At 32.6% G+C, this 24,885-nt stretch overlaps 1 protein-coding gene across 2 annotated transcripts in view; it reads right to left on the bottom strand.

The window, feature by feature from the left end:
- Positions 1 to 24,885, bottom strand: part of LRP1B (LDL receptor related protein 1B) — a 1,894,725-nt gene that overhangs the window by 453,767 nt on the left and 1,416,073 nt on the right. For both annotated transcript variants that reach the window (XM_032286208.1, XM_032286207.1), the window contains exons 36-41: positions 23,073 to 23,207; positions 22,337 to 22,466; positions 8,963 to 9,089; positions 8,677 to 8,828; positions 8,257 to 8,381; positions 6,810 to 7,181 (exon numbers count right to left, since the gene is read on the bottom strand). In XM_032286208.1, the coding sequence (XP_032142099.1) occupies positions 6,810 to 7,181; positions 8,257 to 8,381; positions 8,677 to 8,828; positions 8,963 to 9,089; positions 22,337 to 22,466; positions 23,073 to 23,207 (1,041 nt within the window). The remainder of the gene's footprint in view (positions 1 to 6,809; positions 7,182 to 8,256; positions 8,382 to 8,676; positions 8,829 to 8,962; positions 9,090 to 22,336; positions 22,467 to 23,072; positions 23,208 to 24,885) is intronic.

Consider the following 24,885-nt stretch of genomic DNA (forward strand, 5'->3'; position numbering starts at 1 on the left):
GTGCAGTGGTGCAATCATGGCTCACTACAGCCTCAAAACCCTGGACTCAAGAGATCCTCCCACCTCAGCCTTCCAAGTAGCTAGGACTACAGTTGTGTGTCACCACACAGATATTTTGGCATTTTGAATTGCATTATATTTACAGGCATTTTGGGACAAATTTCCATAGCCATTGAAATTGACTTTTTGCATCATGAAAGTAACATTTTCTCCCTTTAAGATTATCTTTTATGTCTTTCACAAACATTTTGTAATTTTCTGTTAATGTTTCGCTGTTTTGTGCACACCTTGTTTTATTACTAGTTTAAGAGTAGCTTTTTAAAAATCATATTCTCTCTTTATTATTATTATTATTATTATTATTATCATTATTTTGGACAGAGTCTTGCTTCGCCACCCAGGCTGGAGTATGGTGGTACTATCTTGGCTCACTGCAACTGCAGCCTGTGGCTCCCAGTTTAACTGATTCTCATGTCTCAGCCTCCTGAGTAGCTGGGATTACAGGCATGCACCAACATGCCTGGCTCATTTTTGTATTTTTAGTAAAGACAGGGTTTTCCCATTTTGGCCAGGCTGGTCTCGAACTCCTGGCCTCAAGTGATCCATCCACCTCAGCTCCCCAGAGTGCCAGGGTTACAGGTGTGAGCCACCACTCTCAGCCTAATCACATTTCTTAATTGGTCATTGAATGTAGAAACACCATTTGAATCAATATTAAGCAATGTTTGCTTTTTAAAAAAATATCTATGACTGTTTTGTTAAAACAAAACATCAGAATGCATCATACAAAATAAGCATATTGTTTGATAAAACTGAAACAACAATTACAAAGTAAAATGTAAAATTCATTATCTTGAATTACAGGCATTTGAAGCCCACTATTCTAAGTTTAAAACTGTTACATTTCTTAAGCCATTACTTTAGACTTTTTTCTATTAGTGAGAATATATAGATATACTGTTACTGCCTTTATATTTCTAAAACGATCATCATTTCCCTCCATCCTTAATAATTCAGTCAGTTATAGAATTATATATTTCTTTAGTAATCTGAAGAGTTTACTCTTGTTGCTAATGAGGAGTCTAATTAAATACCATTGTCTTCCCTTTGTAGATAGTGTCTACTACTTCTGGTAGCATCTTAAGGTTTTCCCTTTTTCATGAGGCTCTGCAGTTTTACTTTGGTAGCTGACTTAATCTTGCTGTTATCAACACTTAACAGCTAATTTCCCATCTAGAGGCATTTCTTTCTTCATTTCTAGTAAACTGTCATTATCACTTTGAGTGTTACTTTTCTACCATCTTTCTCTTTTTGGCCATTTGTCAACATTTATTAGCTAAAATCCTATGAAATCTATTAGTTTATTTTCCAACTTTCACAAGTGTTGTCATGTTTTTTATATCTTATTGTCTCTAACTTATTAATTTCTTATTAATGAATTAGCATCATATTTATGCATTCTCACTTTCATAATTTTATGAATTGAGATTTCTTTTTAATTTTAATTATATTGACCAAATTTGTCATTTCCAAGATATTTAATTGTTTTAATTTTAATACATTTTTTTCTTACATATGTAATTTTGGCTTCTTGGAAGTTTCTATTTCTTGTTCTTTTCCATTTTTTTCCCCATTTGGCTCTTTGATAAACCTAAAGTAAATATTGTTCAGATTCTTCTTTCATTTTCATTTTCATTTATCTTCTGCTTGGTGGGGATTTTTAAGCTGCCTTTTTTAAGAATCCATGTGCTGTGGAAATTGAATTTTCACATTTTAAGGGGTGATTTTTTAACCTCTTTTTCAGTACTCACTTCTCTCTGCTGGGTGGTTTGGTAGTGGACTTCATTGAACCTCTGCTCCTTAAACTGCGGCCTTCTCTTTCATAATTCATTTGAGTTTTTGCTCCACGGAGCATATGAGAGCTTGCAGTCAATAACTTGCAAGGAACTCGCTCAGAGCTGATCTGTGGTCTCTAAGCTTTTAGGGATAGTCACTTTCTACAAGTCATTAGCCTAGCAGCAGATGGCCCAGCTTTACTTCAGCCTAGTTTCCCTGTGGGGCAGCTTTCCCCAGTCCTTGGGGAAGAACCTGAGTAAGTTCTCTTTAGGCCCCATCTCTCTGTAGCATCTAAGTAGCCGGGAGCAGAATTGTTTCTCTCATTTTCTCTACTTTTTATTTCTGTTCTGTTTATCACTCAAAGAAAAGTCTATCGTGGTTTTTTGAGATTAGCTATCTCTATTTAATTTTCATTTTAAAATATATTTGATAAATCATTACTGTGGTTTTAAAGTCAGAGATGGCCTGAAAGTGTAGATTTTTAATTGGGTCTTGGACAGAGATCTTCACTCTTCATAGGAAAAGTGAACTATTGTATTTTGTCCTTTTTATACTGTGAATTTCCAAAGGCTAGAAGATATTAAATTTGGAAAACTATATGTCCTTTTGTTACATCTCTAAGTAGTTAGCCAGAGGTTAAAAAGAGGTTAAAAAATCACCCCTTAAAATTTCCAAAGGCTAGAAGGAAGACATTATCATCCTTATTCACCCACACCTAATAATCTATGACATACTGTAAGCACTCAATAAATATTAATTGTATTTAATGGCTCTTGTCATCTTTTAAACCTGAAGCCAAAAAGTTCATTTGGGAAGTTAAAGAAGAAAGCCTTTATCCTACCCATTTCGGATATTCAGCCATATAAAGGATGAAAGTCTGTGAAGCTGAGAACTCTCTGATATTTTTAATACTTAAATTTTCATGAATCTACTTCTGGCTAACTACTTAGAGATGTAACAAAAGGACATATAGTTTTCCAAATTTAATAAAATGGAATACCAAGACAGAAACACATTTTACGTCTTACTTATATTTATTTATATGTGCCAATAACTGGGTTTTATGAGGGTTTTTGTTTTGTTTTGTTTTGTCTGTTTTCTTTTTTGGTCTGGCAAGTTAAAGTATACATTCACCTAAAAAACTTTCAGAGAGAATTGTAATGGTTAAACAACTGGCAACTTCTTAGCAAGACACGGGTTTGGTAGGGAGGAAGAAAGGTTCACGTAAATTGTCAAGGCAGGTTAATCTTACTTTTTAAGTTTTAGTCAGATCAGACCTCAATGCACTACATTATATCTTTAATTATTGTAATTATTTCTGCTTGTTTACCCTAATTCATATGCTAAAAATAATTTAAGACAAAGATTATTATCTTCAATCAGTGGTTGCCAACCCCTGAGCCACAGACCAGTGCTTGTCCTTGGCCTGTTAAGAACCAGGAGGCACAGCAGGAGGTGAGTAGCAGGTGACTCAGCACTATCACCTGAGCTCCACCTCCTGTCAGAGCAGCAATAGCGTTAGAGTCTCAGGAACCTAAACCCTCTTGTAAACTGTGCTTATGAGAGATCTAGGGCGTGTGCTCCTTTTGAGAATCTAACTAATGCCTGATGATCTGAGGCAGAACAGTTTTATCCCAAAACCATCCCCTGACTTCATCCATGAAAAAATTATATTCTATCAAACTGGTTCTTGTTTAAAAGGTTGAGGACTGCTGCCCTAAATAATCCACAAGTGTGTCACAAATAAGGTAATATAATTTTGTATTAAAATCATGCTTAATTTTATATATTTTTAGATAGCTTTTCTCATAAAATTTTCACCAAAAAAATGTATGGATTGATTTTGCTTCTTGTAGGCGAGGAAATAAACAGTAGCACAGAGGAAGCAAACAGCAAACTGTGATATGAACCCCAGGTTGACCAATGTTTCAAACTCCTGGCCATCATGGTTCACTTCCTTACCTATGTTTCAACACTTCTCTACAGTCAGTAAAGTGTTATTGATTCTACTGGCTTTGATTTTGGATGAGAGGATTAGAATGACTTGGTTGTGTATAGCTTTAATTAAAATGTTTTCAGTTTAATTTACTACAGTTGAAACAGGACCTATAATATGACAAAATTTTCTAGGGCATCTTTGCCTTCAAACATGGCCCTCACAATGCTTACACTTTGTCAAACCTAAACATAACACAGAGTGATCTCATGAAACATAAATCTTACTTTTCATACTCTCTTATATTAAAGTATATACATATATTCATTACAACACTCTCTTATTTTCTTTTATCATCTTATCTTGGATATTTGTACACCAATGTTCATTGCAGCATTACTTTTAATAGTCAAAGTGCAGAAACAAGCCAAGCACCCATAAACAGATAACTGGATAAACAAAATGTGATATGCACGTATAGTGAAGTATTATTCAGCCATAAAAAGAATGAAGTTCCAATATAAGCTATAGCATGGATGAACCTTGAAAACATTACACAAAGTGAAATAAGCCAGGTGCAAAGGACAAATGTATGATGATTCCACTTATATGAAATATCTAGAATTAGCAAATTCATAGAGACAGAAAATATTCATTACCAAGGACCAGGGAAACGGAGAAATGGGGAGCTATTGCCTTAAACAGAGTTTCTATTTGAAATGATGAAAAAGTTTCAGAAATATAGTTTGATGGTTGCAAAATATTGGGAATGTAATAAAAGCTACTGCATTGTACAGCTTAAAATAGGTAAAACCTCAAATATTGTTTTACATATGTGGATATACATGTATATTTATCCCAATTTTAAAAACTGTAATATAATATTCCAAAAAAGATTGAGTGTATACTTTTTGGTGCATTGTATGATGTGTAAACTATACCAAAATAAAATTTCTTTTTTTAAAAAAGCTGCTTATTTTGGCATACCAAGACTTTTAACATCATGTCATTACCTACTTCATCTCACACCAGTTCATTTCCCACTAATATTGCAATCATACTCCATGACTTCTTGTCATGCTTTTATGTCTTTATACTAAAAATGTTCTGAATGCTTAGTCCAGAAGAGTAATTTTCAGTCTTTTTGATCTGAGAATTTTACACTCTTAATCATTGTTCAAGACTCCAGAGTCTGTGTACATGGGTCATGTCTACATCTATTGACCATATCGTTTTAAATATTTATCATTTTTTTAAAAGTTAGGACAATGCATCAATTGTGTTCATCTAAATAGCACCTTCTAAGAAAAGTAGTTACTTTTCAAAAATAATAAAAAGAACGCATTGTTTTACAACGTTACAAATATATTCAACATTTGTCTTTACTAAAAGACAGCTGGATTTTCATATCTGCTTCTTTATCCTCTCTGTTGTGTTGTTTTGGTTGAAGTATGTGAAGAAAATCCAGCCTTACACAGTTACGTAGTTGGAAAAGAGAGGATTTTTTTAATAATAGCCTTTACAGATAACTGTGTATTCTTTTATAAACTACACCAACGCTTGACAAGTGGTTGTTACTTAAAGGTTAGTTGCAGTGTGGTATCTGAAACCCTAGTGATGAACTTTTCATCCTCTATTACATTAAAATTCATTGACCTTTCTTGCACTTTAAATAAATCATTTACTCACGCATGATTTTATCATGTCATTTGAACATATTGGTTCTCTGACTTATGCTTATCTACTAAATGTTGACACATTTCATTATGCAATACCCCAAAATCGCATACATTAATATCACCACCATCTCACCAAAAAAGCCTGTAAATATTGAGAAGCTGTCAAGAGTACTGTGGTGGATACAAGGCTTCTATTCTTCTAACTTTTACTTCAGAGTTTGATTTTTATTATTTTAACACATACGGCAGGTCATTTACCTTGAAGTGACATACTCATTGTATTGATTCCTTCAAAAATGTCCAACATACATGCAGACTTGAATAGCTATAGTTATCTAAATCTATATTTTGTATTAAAATTATTAATAAACTAGCTTTAGTATAGAACTAGGTACAGGCTTTCAAAAGAATAAGATGAAGTCTCATTTAATAAAATAAAAGCTTTGTAACATATAGTAAGTAAAAAAGCAGTTAGCTGAATAATATATTTAGCATCATTCCACTTTTATAATTAAAAATGATACACATGCGTACTTATCAAAATTCTGGGGGCATGTTACATGTCAGTTGTGGGTAAGCAAATGGGATTCATGGTGGCATAGATGAGGCAGAAATTTCATATTTGAATCCATATTCTTTGAACACTCTATGACAAATTTATATATTATTTTGCAATTTAGAAAGCAAAGAAAAAATCTATCTCAGCATAGGAAACTTGGAAAAGTGGGAAATATACAAAAATAACACAAAGACACTGAGGAGAGAGAAGATATGTGACATAAGAAGATTTTTTTTTTTAAGTTGAATGACAGGAAAAATGTTTTCCTGAATTATGTAAACGATCCACACTGAATAATATGCTTGAATAATTATGTCCATAAAAATATTAGATCATTTCTATAATATTTTCTCAAGGCTGCTATACATTTATATTATATATATATGCACACAAAATAATCTCTGATATTTGCTTGAGAAACTATGAATAACTGAATATTACTAGACAGATATTCTTAAAAATACAATTTCCCCCACTAGAAAAACAATCAATTAGAAGAGTTTTATACTGAAAAAGTATTTTTCATTAATTTTAGTGCAGTTACTTATAAGAAACATGATAAAACATACTAAAAATTCCATGATTAGAAGCTAATAATCATAACTTACATGCCATATATGCTACCAGTTAATTGGTTCTTTGACATTTTGGGGTGGTCAAATGATATACTCACATTCATTCCTGAATATAAACTCTAGGAAAATATAATTGTTACATGAAATTACCACTATTATTTCCCTAGTAATATAAATGATACTCATTTCCACCAAACTATTTAAAATTAAATTGTTGTACTTACTTTCAACGATTACTTGTCTGTCTTCCCAGTTATCTTTAATAAGCTGTATATTTCCAAAGTGTGCATCACTGTAAAAGATTCGGTTGGTACCTTTTCTTCGCTGATTATAGTCAAAAGCCAAGGCTATGACATTCTTGAAATAATGTGGATTCTCGTATGGCCTTATTGGGGAATTTAAATTGGTTTCATCAGAAAGATGTATACTTTTTAATATTGTTCTTCCTGAATAGAGCAAATAGCCTTCATGCCTTAGGCAAGTAACTCCATCCTCTGCCAGATATCCATGGGCACAAGCACAAGTTCTCCGGGAATTTCCTCGATAAAGACAGAGTTGCTTACAGCCACCATTGTCCCTGGCACAAACATTGGTCCCTAAGGGAGAAAAAAATATATATACACATGCACATGTTTTTGTTTTTGTTTTTCAAACAAAATTATCCACATAGAAATATTAAAACTTTGATGTTGAATATTATTTTTATTCTTAATGTAAGTTAGTCAATAAACAATTTTAAAAAAACTGTTTTTTAAAAAATCACAGCAGTTTAAAATCTTGGATTTCTTTATTTAGAAAATCATATTCTGTTTCATTTACCATCCAAGTAAATCATTAAATTTTTTCCTTAATGGGTCAGTTAAGTATATAAATCTTTTTGAAACTTGATCCTTAGATTATAATATTTCATATAGTGTTTATTCAAAACATGAATTGATTTAACAAAAAATAATGCACTACTTTAAACTCTATGAGATATGTAAAGTATTAAAGAATGCCTAACTGCCTAAATGTATTGCGCATAAGTTCTTACTCCAATTTTGAGTGAAGATATAATGTGCACTTAAGATTTCTTCATCAGGCTAATTCTCCTCTGTGATTTCACAATTATTATTTCCAACATTAATATACCTTTGATATAAAAAGTAAAATTTATTTTAATGAAGGTAAACAAATATAAATACCCACATCATTGTCCTAGAACTTTAAAAATAAGTATTTTAAGGAAGTAATGACTTTGGAAATATTTTACACTAACAGCATCATCTTTGGGGACCATAAACACTTATATATAATATGATTCATATAATATATGAAAATTTCAACTTCCTTTTACCCTCTAATATCCTACTTATGCTTAATTTTTTAGCCAATCAATACATGTATCAATTTTTTCTATATTCCTTAGCCAAAACCTGTAATCAAGATATGCCAGGTATGTGACATGTCCACGTACCTATGCTGTCCTGGGCAAATACACCTTTGTATGAACTATGACATATTTACTGCATTAGGCTACTATATGATACTTGCAGGAAATCAGATATACATAAAATAAAATTTTGAGATTTTAGACTCATATAAGGATTTCTAAATTTGACAAATGCTTTGAAAAAGTGGAGAGAAATCACATAAAATATACATATTCTATATACTTTTAAGAGTGCTGACCTTTCTCTCTTACTCGGTTAAAGATTTTAACCTCCTTCAGGTTGACTCCAAGGCCAGTTCTCATGGTTACCGTTTCTGTGGCATCATTCTTGTGACCCCTTCTGACAGACCCGTTTGCATGTGCTCTGCCAAAAAGGTAAACATACATGATCAACAATTTTCAACTAATTAAATCAAGCCAGTTACCTAAGCTGAAGATAACAGATGGGCCAACAGAAGGAAAAGAAACCAACTTTAGTCTGTGACATTGAAACACTTGAGCTTGGAATAGCAAGAGTGCCTGCCTTTTCTGTGGAAATTACATGGCTTTGTGAGATCCTTTTTGTGACCTTGCTAAGAAATGGCAAATCCTACAAGGGTAAAGCAACTGGCACTGAAATAACATTTTTAGACTCAAATACTTATGAAAAAATAAATTACCTGTCAGACCAGTAGATGTAAGCCCCAAAGACTGCAACGGAAAACATATCCACATTGCTCCCTGACAGCACCATCTCGCGATTCCCTCCAGTCTCAAGGTCAATTCTCTCTATCTTGTCTGTGCGAGCATCACACCAGTACAATTTATTTTCCTAAATATCGATTGAAAAGTAACGTTACAGACTATTTTTGATTATTTTATTAAGAAAATAAAGAAACACTAAAAGTGGGTTAATAAAAGTTGTCAGTTAATGCACTTGAAGCACTTAAAAGAAATCCAACAGACCTCATAGTCAATGGAGATGCCATTCGGCCATGCTATTCCCATGCTTACGAGGACGACCTTCTCTGAGCCATCCAAGCGAGCCTTTCCAATACAGGGCATTTGTCCCCATTCAGTCCAGAACAAGAGGCTGAAATTACATTATTAATTTGTAGTGTTTATGTATATTTATTTGTAGTATGCAGAGCTATACAAAAAGACACTATCACTAATAATAGCAGTACATTCACACTAGAATAAAAATAATACATTTCAGAAATTGATGTAAAGTATGTTTATGTTTCCAATAAAATAATTTTATTATAAAAATAGTTACATAGTCATAGATAGCATAGTATGCACTCAACATCCTACCAAAATACCCTTTGTACATTCTATTTCCTGTCTCAAATGCTCTTCTCCAACCCTTTACCTAATTATCTCCCACTTTTCACATCTCAGTTCTTTCTTTCCAGAAGTCTTCTGGGTCTTCCCTGATTACTGCACCATGTACTCTGTTTCATAACACAGATTAGAATGGCAAATTTCCACTTCTTTTTCCTCACATTATCATTTATTATTAATATTTTTTGCCCTTACTAAATTGTAATCTCAACAAGGATAGTCATCACTTCTCTCTCTTTTTTTTTAATTCACTATTGCTCCTTCAGCACCAGGTAATTAGAAATTTAGTGGTAAATACACAATTTATGAATTTATACATGAATGCATCATAACTTTCTATTTTGTCCACTTAGATTGCTAAATGTAACTATTCTAGTTTGGATTGTATTTTATCTTGTGAAGTCATCCTAAAATATAGTTTTATGCAAAAGCAGAAATTCTTATTTTAGTAATCTTATAAAACGAAATGTAATGGGGAGGAATGTGGAAGAAAATATAATGCATAAAGAACACACAGAGTATGCCAAAATAAAACAACATGTCATAAAATAAATGTAGAAAAACAAAATGTATATAATCAATGTATTTCACTCATTCATTCAAAAAATTCAATATTTATAGGACTATATGGAAGTCCATGCTTTTAGATAAATATAATTCCTTCTTAATTTGAAGTTGCATCTATTGAGGTATTTATCCAACTACCAGACATCAGCAGTGAATAAAGTTTTTAAAAATATGGCAAGCATTGATTCACAAACTGGGTACATATTACCTAATTTAAAAAAATTATTTAAATTATTATTATTATTTAATGGATATATTGCACCTAGATAGTGAAAATAGTACCTAATGGGTAGTTCTCCCACCAAGTAGTCCACAGTGTCTATTGCTCCCATGTTTATGTTCATGTGTGCTCATTGCTTAACTCCCACTTATAAGTGAGGGCATGCAGCACTTGCTTTCCTGTTCCTGCATCAATTCATTTAGGTTTACAACCTCCAGCTCCAGCCATGTTGCTGCAAAGGGGATGATTTCATTCTTTTTATTGCTTCATAGAATTACATATTATACACGTACATTTTCTTTATCCAATCTACCATTGATGGGCACCTAGGTTGAGTCCATGTTTTTGCAATTGTGAAAAGCAGGGTGATGAACATATGACTGTATGTGTCTTTTTGGTATAATGATCCATTTTCCTTTGGGTGTATACCCAGTAATGGGATTATTTGAACGGTAGCTCTGTTTTGAGTTCCTTGCGAAATCTCCAAGTTGCTTTCCACAGTGGCTGAACTAATTTACATCCTCACCAACAGTGTATAAGCATTCCTTTTTTCCTGCAGCCTCATCAGCATATTTGAATAACATATGTGAATAGTCTTGTAAGAATCAGATTACATACAGAAAAAATTGAAGATATATTTTGTTTATATTCAATGGTTATTTAAGTACAAATTGATACTTAAACTACATAAAATATATGTATTATTTATGTATATTGTTTTAATTTGTTTTAATAGTTGACATTTTTTTCTTGAAAATGCTGTGTAAAATAAACACGTTAGAGTTTTCCAGACAAACAAAATGAGGTATGGCTGCAATCTCAATTCTACTAATCATGAAGAAACTTTCATTCACATTTACAAGCTTTATAAATGAGAAAGGAAAAAATTTTGTAGCGTAAAATCCCACTAACATTTTGTTGGTAAGATATTATCGAAGAAGGCATATAAAAATTGGGCATAGTGGCTCATGCCTGTAATCTCAGCACTTTGGGAGGCTGAGGTGGGTGGATAACGAGGTCAAGAGATCGAGACCATCCTGGCCAACATGGTGGAACCCCATCTCTACTAAAAATACAAAAAATTTAGCTGGGCATGGTGTCGAGCGCCTGTAGTCCCAGCTACTCAGGAGGCTGAGGCAGAATTGTTTGAACCCGGGAGGCGGAGGTTGCAGTGAGCCGAGGTTGCACCACTGCACTTCAGCCTAGTGCCTGGTGACTGAATGAGACTCTGTCTCAAAAAAAAAAAATTCTACACTTTTATTAAAGTCAAGCTGTTTAAGACTTTAAGGTATGCTCTCACTGGATGAAAAAAATTATTTAAAATAAAATAACTAACTGGCAGATAAAATGTGTTGCTACACTTAACTTTTTAAGAAAAAATATGTTTGAAAATGGCAGGTGATATACTGCGAAGGAGGCAATGTGAGACCAGGACAGAAGTGTGCTTACTCATCTAATCGGATTCTTATTATCTATTTTTAACATACTCCAAAGTTCAAACCAGAAAAGAAATGTATACAGTAAACATTTTACTTAATATTAATCTATTTGCAAACGCACTAATAAAAATATTATTTTCAGTGAACAGACCAGATAAACTAATCGATGTACAAATAATTGTGTTTTTTGCTATTAAAAGTAATGCCAAAAATCACAATTACTTGTGCACCAACCAGCCTACTTAGCCCTAATTCTCACAGTTATGGTAATTATGGATTAGGAGGTAAATGCTCCACAGTCCACATGGCCAATAACAGGGCAAGCCAAGAGCCACACTCAGGCTTTACTAATCCAAGCCTATATTGTCTTCCCTAGAATATGTTGCCTCACCAAATAGAAAGATAATACAGCAATATATAATGATATTATAACAAATGTGATTTTTCATTAGCTATAAGAAGTATAACAAGAAATCTCCATATTTAAAACCACAAAACAAAGCACAAAAAAGGTCTTAGCAATAAGAAAGAAGTCTCTTTTTTTTTCCAAGTAATCCTTATCCATTTTAAATGTGATACTTTCATGTTGAGATGAATGTAAAAAATTATGTATAAAATTATGCTGAGTAAAAGTATTTTTAATCCAGAATTTACACAATTTTTTTCCTGTGGAAAAGAGTAATAATTGGATAAACTATCATTATATGGGAACCAAATCTTACTGTGTAGGAATCACTTTACAGTTAAATAATTTATCAACTTAATAAAAGATTTTAAATCTATCAAAATTAAGCAAACATTTTATGTCAAGCAAAAAATGATTTATTTGCTCCTTAAACTGAAATTGAAAGTAAAGAAATGAATAGAATTTGCACCTTAAAACCTTTGGGGATTACAAACCAAATGTAGAGAAAGAGCCCTCTCCAAGTTTGTAAAACTGGAGGAGGAGACTTGTAATTTAAGATAATAATTTACACAGATGCACCTGATATATCATTAATGAACATAGTTTCTTGATATCTAAATCTGGTCTTTAGCAGTAGGAAGAAATGAAAATATTTGTTCCTGGTTTTTGGTACCCTACTGATACTAACATTGAGTGATAAAATTACTATTGATTCTGAATCTATTTGAGTTCAAATTTTGCAATTGTGAAATATGTGTTTACTACATGATACAGCCAAGAAAACTAACTTTAGAGTATCAGCTTGGTACATCTAGCCCTGAAAATACTTTCTCAAATCCAGAAAATACTAAAATTGTCCAAACTAATGCTACTTTGTATAATTAAATAATAAAGTAGTATTTGTTAAACTAAACCAAAAATGTCTTTATTTAAATAAGATTGCCCTTAAAGAATTTAAAAACATAAAGTTTTAAAAGGGACATTAAAAAGTGGCTTTAAGAATTACAGAAATTCTATCAAAAACTGTCATAATACAAATATTCTGTGGTCTTAATTAGATTACAACAGTTTTGGTCAGGAAAACAGTGCAATGAACACATATCATGAGTTAATTTCCAACTAATTACTGACATTTGGATAATAGGTAAAAAGATCACATTTGGTAATACTAGAATGCCTAAAGGCCTAGCAGACTCTTAATAGATCCTGAAAGTTAATTGCATTTATCATATGGCAACTGTACAAATTGGCATCAGAATTAATTTAGATATGGGTAGACTTTTCAGAAAAAAACTTTTGTTTTTTCTGTCACAGGTAGTTAAATTCAAGCTGAAAAATATACTTCAAATTATTATAAATGCTCATAAATAAATTTGAGTAAGCTAACACTGGTGACAAAGCTATGATTTTTGTGGGAGAAGAATAATGGAGTGTGAAAAAAAAAGAATAAATAAATCTAATTTTTAAAGAGAAACAGTATTAAATGTTATCCTTATACTCCAAATACATGAACAGTTGTGAAAAGCAAAACTAATTGGAATTAATCATTTTCTCTGGATTTAAAATTCTCTTCTTTGACTGCTAAACTGTTTCCCTGGAGCTCAACTTTGAGTTGCAATTTTTGCAATAAATGTACCATTTCTTCCTGCATTTTTGCCTTCCCTAAGTAAGTATGATTTAGATCCTTTGTCACATATAATAAAGAAAACCTGAGATAACCAAAAAAATGTTCATGCTGGCATAAAAATGAAGATCAGGTAATTCTCTTATGTCAGCAGTTGGCCTTGGTCAAGAAGAGAATCGAGAATGTCATTGTGTCCTCTCCTAGCGTGGGGCTCAACAGTGGGTTATCCTATCTGCAAAAAGTAAAAGAAACAAAAAATAAAGCAAAGTAAAAACCCTAAAGACAAACAATAGTAGGTAGCCTTTACATGAGCATATGCTTTTAATTTGACCAAAGATGCTCATAATTTTCAATCTTATAGATGCAGTAGAATCGCTTAAAATTCATACAAACTGAATACCTTATAGGTCAACATGTTCATGGCTCCATCTTCAGATCATAAGTAAAATAAGATAACATTGTAAAGGTTTGAATATATTTTATGAGTAAATGATTAGACTTTTTTTTTAATCCCCTGAGGAATAAAAGGAATGTAGGACTTTCTCTTTTCCTGTGAGACCTTATTCACATTTTCCTTTTTCTTTCTTTTATGTGAAGCTTTGTTTGAGAAAGTGTTACAGGCCTATCCCAAATCATTTTTCAAGTCATAAATATGTTTCTATTGATGAAAGAATCCTGTAATATAAAAAGTACTCGAACACAGGTAGTAGAACCCTGTGCTAAAAGGATGAAAATACGGAACCAGTCTACCCTTGGGCACTATAGCACTTTTCGAAATTTTTGTTGTTATTGTTGATTTTGTGGTTGAGTCTCAAACTTATTCTTGCACTGCACTCATGCACTCATCAACAAATATTTAATTAAATATCTATCATGTTCTGGGTGTTGTTGATACAAAACAAATTGGAATTCGGTACCCTCATAAAGCTAATTGTTTAATGGCAGAGGCAAATGGGTAAATAGGTATCTGAGAAAGATGCTGATTAGAAATACTTAAAATTTGTTAGTCTCTTTAAGTCATAAATGTACGGGCTTCCACAATGAAAATGTTGCAGTGTTGTGGTGAGAAATGTGGTCTTTCCTGTCAACAACTTCAGAAATATATATATTTTTTCTTTTAGGCCAAATAAAGATATAGGTCATTTGAGTTATTCTTTCTGTTTAAGCTCCAACATTATTTAACTTATTTTTTAATTTATCTCTTTCTTGATCTGCGATTCTTAAGTTTATAGCTGACTGTTTTTTGATTTACTACATTGTAATTTTGAGTAATTATATAGGACAATTACTATGTGTATGGATAGCACACAGTGGAGAAGCAAAAATTATTCACAAACTATATATATATATATGTGTGTGTGTATATATACACACATATATAATTTTCCATAGCACATTACATTATATTGTAGTTAATTTATCATTTTATATATGTATTTACACCCTCCCTCATTACCCATCTTCTCATTTAAACAAATACTTAACATACACATGCACATATATATAATATTAGCTTCTTCACATTTATCATTTTCTTGCATAGATCACGTTTATGCACTTTTGTACATTCAATATATATTTGATATTTTCCTATAACTATAAATTTGCCAAATATCTAACATCTAGCCACCTAGAGCCTACACTTCTAGAGCTCATGAGCTGACTTAAAGTTATCAAAATATTATAAAGAAGTTTTAAATTTGTTCCATGTCTTGCAATCTATCTTACCCAACATAATTCCTATGGTAAATCAAATTTATTTAATTTCCTTTATATATATGTTGCCTTGATTTCAGATGTAAAATATACTCTAAGAGATGGTATTAAACTATACTACACTGCTGTTATCTTAGCAGGTGTTAAACTCTCCACCAAGACCTTTTACATATTGGTGAGCATACTGTAAAAGTATATACATAATCAAAGACCATATGACAATATGTACTTATAGAACAGCAAGATCCCACGTCAATATGAGTATTTGCCATGGAAAGAAAAGCTTTTTGGCATGTTATTCACAGTCACAGAAATACAGAGCTAAGTTAAGAGAGGCAACATACATCTTGGTGCTTAAAAGGAAATAAAATCACAATATGTTTGTTTCCATTAGAGATTATATATCATGGGAACTTAACCAAAATTTTTAACATCATAAGTGACTTCCTACATATCTTTTGTAGTTGTGTTGAATGACTTTTTAGCATGAAGAAAATTATTACACTTCAATTTTTACAAAGCAAGTGATGCCAGAAATAGGAGGAGGAGGAAGAGAAGGAGGGGGAGAAGGATGAGGAGAAGAGTAGTAATGATAGATGAAGGAAACTGATTTTTTAAGCTAAACTTAAAAAATCACCTTCTTTCATCCATCATTGATGTATATGATTCCTATTTTGCATTTGGCTACATTTTTAAAAAGCTCAAGTCTCTATTGTTCAAAAACTGTATTCATGCCCACTTTTCAAGGCATGTTTATATTTTGAATTCAGCTAATTCACTGCATTATGGTTCACACTTTCCCTTGGCAATACCATCTGCCATGTTTTAGCTTCAAACAGAATATTAAAGTACTGTACTGTATTCCTATGATATAAATTTTGACACTTAAATGTCTATGTAATATTACCTGGAAATCAAGGTTCAAATAATTTTACAAGACTCTTCATTTTTAAGCCTTTTATTGTCTCTCTAAATTCATGACAATAAACGTGGAAAAAGTATAAGGAGACATGTATCCATAATAATTCCAGGTAATAATAAATATTTCCTGGAAATAAGCTTAACATTTAAATGAGTGTATCTACTCTTAATTATGGTTATGGAAAAATATTTATCCATATAATATAATTAATATTTTTAAATACTTTTAAGAAAAAATAAAGGTGTACAGAAAAATAATATTTAAATATTTCTATATATGTCAAACATTTCTTGTTTTGTAGACCCAAATGCAATTCTGCTTTTGAGGACTCAAAATTAAGAAATCAAAAAAATTTACTGAGATCCTCCTGCTGAGTCAGTGCTAAGCTTATAGTTGCAATGCAGAGAAATAAAAAATCTGACAAATATCTGGAGCGAAGAAATGAGAAGACTTGCTGACAGATGGAAATAGGTGATGAAAAAATACTAGAAAATATAAAGTTTTAACCTCTTTTGTGATAACAGAAAAAGAGATGCCATATTTAATAAAGGTAGGCAGCAGATGAGAGGTAGGCGGACATGTTAAGTTTTAGTGACAGACATTCAAGTAAATAACTCTAAAGGATATCAGAAATATAAATAAAGGGATAAAGATGATATTTTATAACTATTTTGCATGTATTTATTTATATTTTTATATTCACTATATTTGCATGATTTACATAAAATCGTAAGATTAGCTGAGTTTAAAAGATAAATAAAAGAGAGAACGGCACACAAAGCCTTAAATGAGAAGAAAGAGAATCAAATATAATGCTCACAGAAGCTATAAAAGGGGCCTCAGATAAAACCAGAAAACGCAGGGTCAGAGAAGGCTAAAGAAAAAAATGAATTCTTGGATGGACTATCAATGAAGAAAACTGTCCTGGAGAAGGCAAATGGTATAAAACCTGCAAAAAATATAAAATAATAATCTCTAGATTTGGCTGCAAATAAATCTAGAAATTCCTGTATACTAACAAGCTGAAACTCATTTTAGGAGTTCAATGATGAGACAATAGATATAGATGATTATTCTGTGAAGTTGAGAAGAAAACATGTGGAAAGTAATGACAATAGTAATGTGTTCTCTAATGAGAAGGACCTGAGCCTATTTGAACGCAAAAGGGAAAGGCTTCATTGAAAGGACCAAGTTAAGGATGATGACATAGAAGGGAATGGTTTTTGCATGAAATGTCTGAGGAGACATTTGTATCCAGAATAAAAGTAGAGAAGTCATTTTAAGGAAGAAAGAAAGCTTTCTCCAAGGCTATACTCACTTAAACATTTACAGCATGAATCCACATATTCCATTTTCCTTCACCGCATTATCACCTATCACAATTACACACTGTTTATTTATTGCTTTACCACTGGCTGGCAGCTTTTTCATCTTCTCCTTCCGCTTCTGACATTTTATGGAACTTTATAACGTATGAACACCCCAGCTCATAGTACGTCATTTTTATTGCTCCAGGGACCTACCTAGAATCACCTTCTGTTGATTTATAGAGCTGTGTTGATCACTCATGCCAGCTGTACCATATCTCTCTATTCTTAACCTGGTCTACTCTTGATTTCCCACTATTCCATCACTAGCTTGTAGGCCTCACCTCCAGACTGATAACTCAAAGTTAACCCATTACAACTGCCAACTTTGATCTGTAACGTTTTGCTCCTTTTTGTGCATTTTTTTTCTTTACTACCCCTACATTGCAGGCATTATAATTCAATGTCATATAAAATTTCTGCTTATATTCTAGAAATCCATCCCAGCTGGTCTCACATTGCTTAAAAATTATTTGATTCATTATGGTGGAAAATATTTACTTCAATAGCTTCAGCAACACTTAACCTATTCACTTAGAGCTGCTAACCTTAGAAATGTAGGCTAGCAGCTGTGACTTTCTTCAATTTCATGAATTTAAGCTCTAAAATATATTTGATCTCCACATCCTATCTCTTCTTTCACTCTATCTCTGAAGAGGAAGAGAATTAGCACCCACCTCATTTAATCCTTCCAATTAACTAAAAGGATATAGGCATTTGAGACCAAGAAGTACAGAAATATCACAAAGGCAAATGTAAAAAGTAAATGTCTAAGTGGGGCTTCCAAACTGTAGTGGACACCATCATGCTCGATATAAATACCCTCAGATGCTGTTTACCATCTCTGAGCTCTCAAATGACCTTTGTCCCTAACAGCTCACACGGACAACTTTCTTTGGAGGATTACCCTTGAGCCACTTGAATCTCTTCTCTCACGAGTGCAGACATTCAGAAATTTTGGGGGTGTCTGTTTTCCCAGAGTGGCCTTTATCCACTGGCTAACTACTTGGAATCTGAATACCAAATTCCATTACTGTGAGGTAAAGTTTACACTCTAGAGTGCCCCCCAGGAATCAGTTTGAGGCCAAGATTGTATTCAAAATTAAATATTTGTCTGATTTCTTTCTTCCCCTTTTTGACTGGCTATACTTCTTTCAGGTCCTGAGTTGACTTCTAATTCTAGAATCTCTTTCTGGGACACCTAGCGTAAGATACAAATCTTGACTCTCTGCTTTCTGTCTCTGATTCCTTCTTCTCTGCTCTGTTGTTTCTTCCTTGTCAAGGCTCCTTGTACGCTCCCTGGAATTTGTCTCCCCTTTACATTCATTTCCATCCTCTTTCTTCCAATCAGTTTTTTTTTTCCTTTTTGCCTATGAATATCTGCAATATCCCCATACTAAGAGAAACCTTATACCCTGCAATCTTCTCACCTTCTATTTCTTCTCTTTCCCTTTATCATCCAATTTCTGTCAGTTTATTCTGTAAATGCTAGTTCCGCTTTCTAATTATTCCTTTATCCACTCTTTATATTTGACTTCTGTCCTTACTCATCTTTGAAACTGATAAATATATGCAACACCATTCTGATCACCAGTTACACGTTTTGATCTCTGATTTTTCTCTCTCCTGACTTCTTCACTGCTAGCACATTCTTCTTCCTTAAATGCTCTGCCTTTGACTTTCACAGTTCAGCAATTTTCCAAAGACTCAAAATGGCTAGGTTTTTTGTTCTTTTATTTCTCTCTCTCTTCCCTAGTCATTCTACCCCCTAACTATAAGCATTCTTCATTTTTGTTCTTAGGCTTCTTTTTTGGACACTCTTTCTTGGATAACCTCATATACTATCACAGTTTATTACAGAGTCTGAACTCTGTTGGAATAAGTAAGAAGTGACTTTATATTTATCCAACTGCTGATTCCATCTAGTTCTACTGAGTATTTCCTCTCCAAACTTTGCTGTCTCAGAAAGATCCCATAACTTCACAGCCAATTATCATTAAATGAACAGTATCATGTAGTTAAGATTGATTTTAAAGCTCACTCTCTTCCCTCTCTCCAACTTTGCCCTGACTCCTTTTGGCATTGGGATTTGCGGTGAAAAAGATATACAACTATTATTTTCATTTGCTGCTCTTTTCTCTTTATTTTAGCCTCCCTCTTACATATTTGTCTGTAGCTCTCTCCATTACTTGACCTGAGGACAAGGAGACAACACTTTTCTCTTATCCACAGGGATGGTAAATTACCATTCTTAAGGATTCTTTATGTTAAAGAATGTTACAACTTCAATAAGCTTTTGTCACACTTCTGATTTTAGCTTCTATATGTTGTTTCAGGCTAAGGGGAAGGCTGAGGAGAGAGGGTCCAGGACTGGTTTGGACTTCACTTGGTAAACTGGAGAAAGTGTGACCAAGGCAATTTTTTTTAAAAGTATAGGGAGCCCTACCAGCTATTATATGGACCCAAGTTGTCTTCCAGCCACATCACCTACTCTTCCCTACGTGTACCTCAAGTACCTATACTCTTGCTGATGGCTTTTGCTTTGCCACTATCAAATCTTTAATTATTCTATTTCTTCTTCTTATAATATATACCTACCCCATCTCAGAAACCTCCTTTTCCTTCAAGTATCCTCGATAAAGTTTCTACTAATCACTATTATTGCTGCTACCAACCTCATTTTTACTAGCTGCTCAAATTATATGCTATTAACTTTGCATTAAACCCATGATAATTTTATACTGATCTTCTAAAACTTATTACTTCAACATGACATTTGGATATGAGCTTTAAATTTGAGTCGGATCAATTAGTTTTTTATTGTGCTTGAAAAAAGTCTTTACAAAGTGACACTATTCCTTTAACTGAAATGTGTACTTGTTTAAATTTTCAGTTTAAACAGAAAACTCATTGTGAATAGATGTAGCATCTTATTCATGCCAGCATACTTCACAGTATCTATAAGTGTCTTTCATATGCACTAGTATTTTGTCAAGAGGTATTGAATTGAAGCCTGAGGATAACATGGAGGGATGCTAACATGTCCTGGCTCACAGTGCCTAGCACTCAATAAATGTTCATTGAATAAAATGATACAAAGTAGAGTATATGAAGATTCTTTTGCCCAATTTTCTCAATCAAGCTAGAGTCAAGTAGGTATAGTCATATGGTTAGATAGATATGGAGTGATAACAGATACTTAAGAAAAAGCAGCTCTGGAATATCAACTTAAGGTTCTACAATGGGTTTGAATAACAAATGAGAAGGCAATCTACAGATTGACATGTAGCAGCAAGAGGCTTGTTAAATTGAGCTGTATAAATCTATAATAGGCCAGACACAAGAGTTTCTGTACAATATAAATGGACTTATTGCAACTACGAAGCAAATAAATTCTTTATCAGAAACAAACTAAACGTTCAATTCCAGTGTACCTATGGGATTCCATAGCTTTCAAATTATACTTCTTCTTGTCATTAGAATAATGATTCACAGTCAAGCAATTGGTCAAATTTTCTCTTTTAAGGATATAATAATTTATTACAGCCAGGCACTGTGGCTCAATTACAGCCAACACTGTGATTGCACCACTGCATCCAGCCTAGGCAGCAGAATGAGAGCCTGTCTCTAAAACAAACAAAATCTCATATAGCTACTAGGTAAATGAATAAATATTAGTACAAATAATGTATAAAATAAAAGTACTAGATGCTATGGGGTCATACAAAAATCTAAACTATTTCAAAGCCAAGTAAGGGTAAATAAAATTTAACAAGATACAAATAGAAGAACATTTGCAGGTAAAGGGAAGAGGTTGGCAAAGGCCGGACGTGGAAGAGAAAAAGGCATATTTAAAAAGCTAAGAGAAGAGCAATAGAGATTGAGAAAGGAAAAAGACAATAACAGAAGCATCTGACTGAAAATTATTATAGGGTCTGATTAAGGAGGATCATAACAGAAACTTTGGACTTTACACATAAAGCAATAGAAATTCCTTGAAAGATTTTAAGCAAGCAGATGTATACTTTTAAAAAATCACTCTAGGCTTTGGTGAGCTTAGGAGACCAATTGGGATGTTATCGCAGTATATAAGGTAACATCAAATTTAATTAGAATAAAAATAAAGATAGAGAGTGGTGGACTGACAATAGATATTTAGAAGAAAAGCTAAGCAGAACTTGGTGATAGATGAAATTCACTTTAATTTTATATATGTACAGTTTGGGTACTTATGAAATGTCCCATGAAAATGTCAAGAAAGGTAGTTATACTTATTTAGAACTCAAAACAAAGAAAAAAAGAGTAAAAAAGAAGGAGAAGAAAACAAAAGTTTGGGATGAACAGTTTGACAATGACAGACATATAAATGAACATGGAGATTTTAGAAATATTTAGAAATAAGGAAGCCTATCAAATGGCTATTTTACTCATTCAATAAATAATTAAATACCTAATTATATAAACAATTCTAGGGAAGAGCTTTAAATTGAGAATCTAGAATCCTGTTAGTGCCTTTATTTGGATTTACACACATATAAATACATAATAAATGTGACTTAAATATGTACTATAATACATGAACAAAGTGAATATAAACACTTTTTCTGCTTAGGTAAGATATTCTTGAACTTTGGCTCAGACATTACAGCTAAGGGTAATTATTAAGTTTTTTTCAATAGAACTTAGAAAACTCACTTAAGACTTTGAAGTTATATGTAAATCTTAAAATTACCCTTTCTCTGGGTGCACAGCTATAGATCTTGGTTGATCCAGGCCTTGGGAAATAATTACATAACGGAAAGAACCATTGAGTCTTGCAACTTCAATTAAGTTGAAACCATGATCTGTCCAATATATGTTACCTAGGAGAAATAATAGAGGTGTTTATAATACAATCGTGAGAGAAAAATTACGTATTTGTTATGACTGAAATTACATTTCTGAGCATTCACATAACTATCAAGAAACTGTTTAGTTCCTACATTCTTTTTAAATGTGTTTCCTAAACAGAAAACTATAAATAAACTAATATGCAAATACTTTCAAATCCTAATCTCACACATCTCTGATTTAAAGCATATAATGATATATTTACATGGTAAAAATAAGTTGAAACTTTTCATGCCTAAAAAAGAGACCTATTTTAACTTTCCACTGACTTCAGGCAAAAGAGAACTTCTAATACGTTTGTTTACCTGCCTTATGGAGCTCTCAGGAGATATGGTCAAAGTTAACACAACATAATCTACTTCTACATAAAACACTTATCCAAAGGCTCAATAGCATTAGGAGTGAAGCCAAAACTAAAAGAGACTATTACCCCTGTGGCTAGAAGTACAAATAATAACAATAATAATAATCATAATAATAAATAAACTGTTACAAGTTAGAAGATATTTTTTATGAAACAGTTTGATCCCCTAACAAAAAAGTTGTGTAACAAAAAGAGGAAAAGCCATGGATTATACCAGCAATCCAGTCAATAGCTATCCCTTCCACTCTTCCCAAGCCATTGGTAACGATATCTTCTTTCCAAGTCTGATCTCTTTTAGCTCGGCTAATTTTATTGAAGCCCATGTCTGTCCAGTAGATGGTATCATTTTCTATGGATAAGACACAGAAAAAAAAAAACACACACACACACACTATAAAAGGTATCAATATATGTTTCAGGATTATATTGCAACAATATATTTTGGGATATCATCATAGGTTGGCTAGATTATAAGTATTCTTCAGGATAACTTACTAATATAAATAGCATAAAATAAAGCATGAAAATAACATGAAATAACATATTTTAGTCACATGATATTTCAAGTATTTTTTGAAATATTATAGAAATAATCTATTGTATTGTTTATTTTTATTAATTTTTCTACCTATTTGAACTCAATAAATTCTTATCCTGAGTCAATTTGCAACCTTCATTCCAAACCATGTTATTTTGGATCATGATTTTTCTCTTTACAACTATACCTGTGTCTGAATCTCCTATTAAAGAGAATACTACTAGGGATAATCAACTCAACAATGCTTCAAAGTAGAGAGAGGACAAAAAAAACATAAGAGCATTTCAACTATATAAGAATGTTTTAAGGATAAGGCCATCCAGAATGTACAAAGTCTTAAAAATGCCTTATCATCCAATTATTCCTTCTAAGGTACTAGTTTCTCAAATGTCAACTACAAGACTGTTACATTATTTTTCAAACTCTCATTTTCCAAATGGGCTTAAGAATACTTGAAGAATTGTTCTATGGGGTCACAGAGTCTTTAAATAAGAGTGCTTTTTGAATATTTGAATGAAAAGTGTGTCTAAAGACTATAAATGAAATATATATATATTCATATGCATAAAGGGTAGTAATTATAGACCAATGATTTTAAACACAGCCACCAGAAAGACACTGGGGATGAATCATTAAATAATAAATTTGCCAGCAACTAAGTAAGTTTTTGTGTTGTGACCTACATGGCCATTTGAAGAACAAATCCTTTAAGACCAATAAAATTTCCCTCTGGCACACTGACAGACTATGGAAATAAAGAAAACGCAATTAGTATAATAAAGCCATTTATCAGTGAGCTTTGGGGTTCTGTTTCAAATGAAATATAGTCTTTACTTTAACCTCTTCAGGAAAAGATTCTAAATAGTTCCTGTTCTCAACAACGGTCAAGTCAGACACACAATTGTTAGAGGCAGAGAAGAGATACCCTATCCAAATATACAGCTGGAAAGGAAAGATGTGTTCGATTTTCCCATTTTGTAAAATCATCAATTAACATTTTTTCCTTATTGAACTAGGAAATCAATCAACAAAAAGAAGTCTTATTTTTGCATAAATATTAAGCATTATATGTTGAGTCTAATTTTAACTAGAGCATTAAATATGCCATGGATAAGGACTGCATCTTCCCTAAACATTAGACCCATATGTCCAACTGTCTCTTTTACTTCTCTTCTTGTGTGTAGATAAGGCAATCTTGATGTACAATGGAAAATTCTGAATGAAGCATGCTTCTTTCAAAGTCTTCTGCCTGACAGTTCCCCTTTCATGGTGGTGTGATATGGTTGGCACCTCCATCCTCTGTTTCTTGGACTAAAAACATCAGATTGTCCTGATTATGTTTGCACATGCACCACATCCAATCAAGCACCAAATACTCTCATATTTAACCCATTATCAAGTATTTTTGTTCATTTTTTTCTTCTTTCAATACATATCCATTATCCAACCACCTCACACCATCTGCTACTCATGTTGTAACCCAAACCCC

The sequence above is a fragment of the Sapajus apella genome, unplaced genomic scaffold (assembly GCF_009761245.1).
Source record: "Sapajus apella isolate SASKATOON/1434 unplaced genomic scaffold, GSC_monkey_1.0 scaffold18, whole genome shotgun sequence".
In the NCBI taxonomy this organism is placed as follows: Eukaryota; Metazoa; Chordata; class Mammalia; order Primates; family Cebidae; genus Sapajus; species Sapajus apella.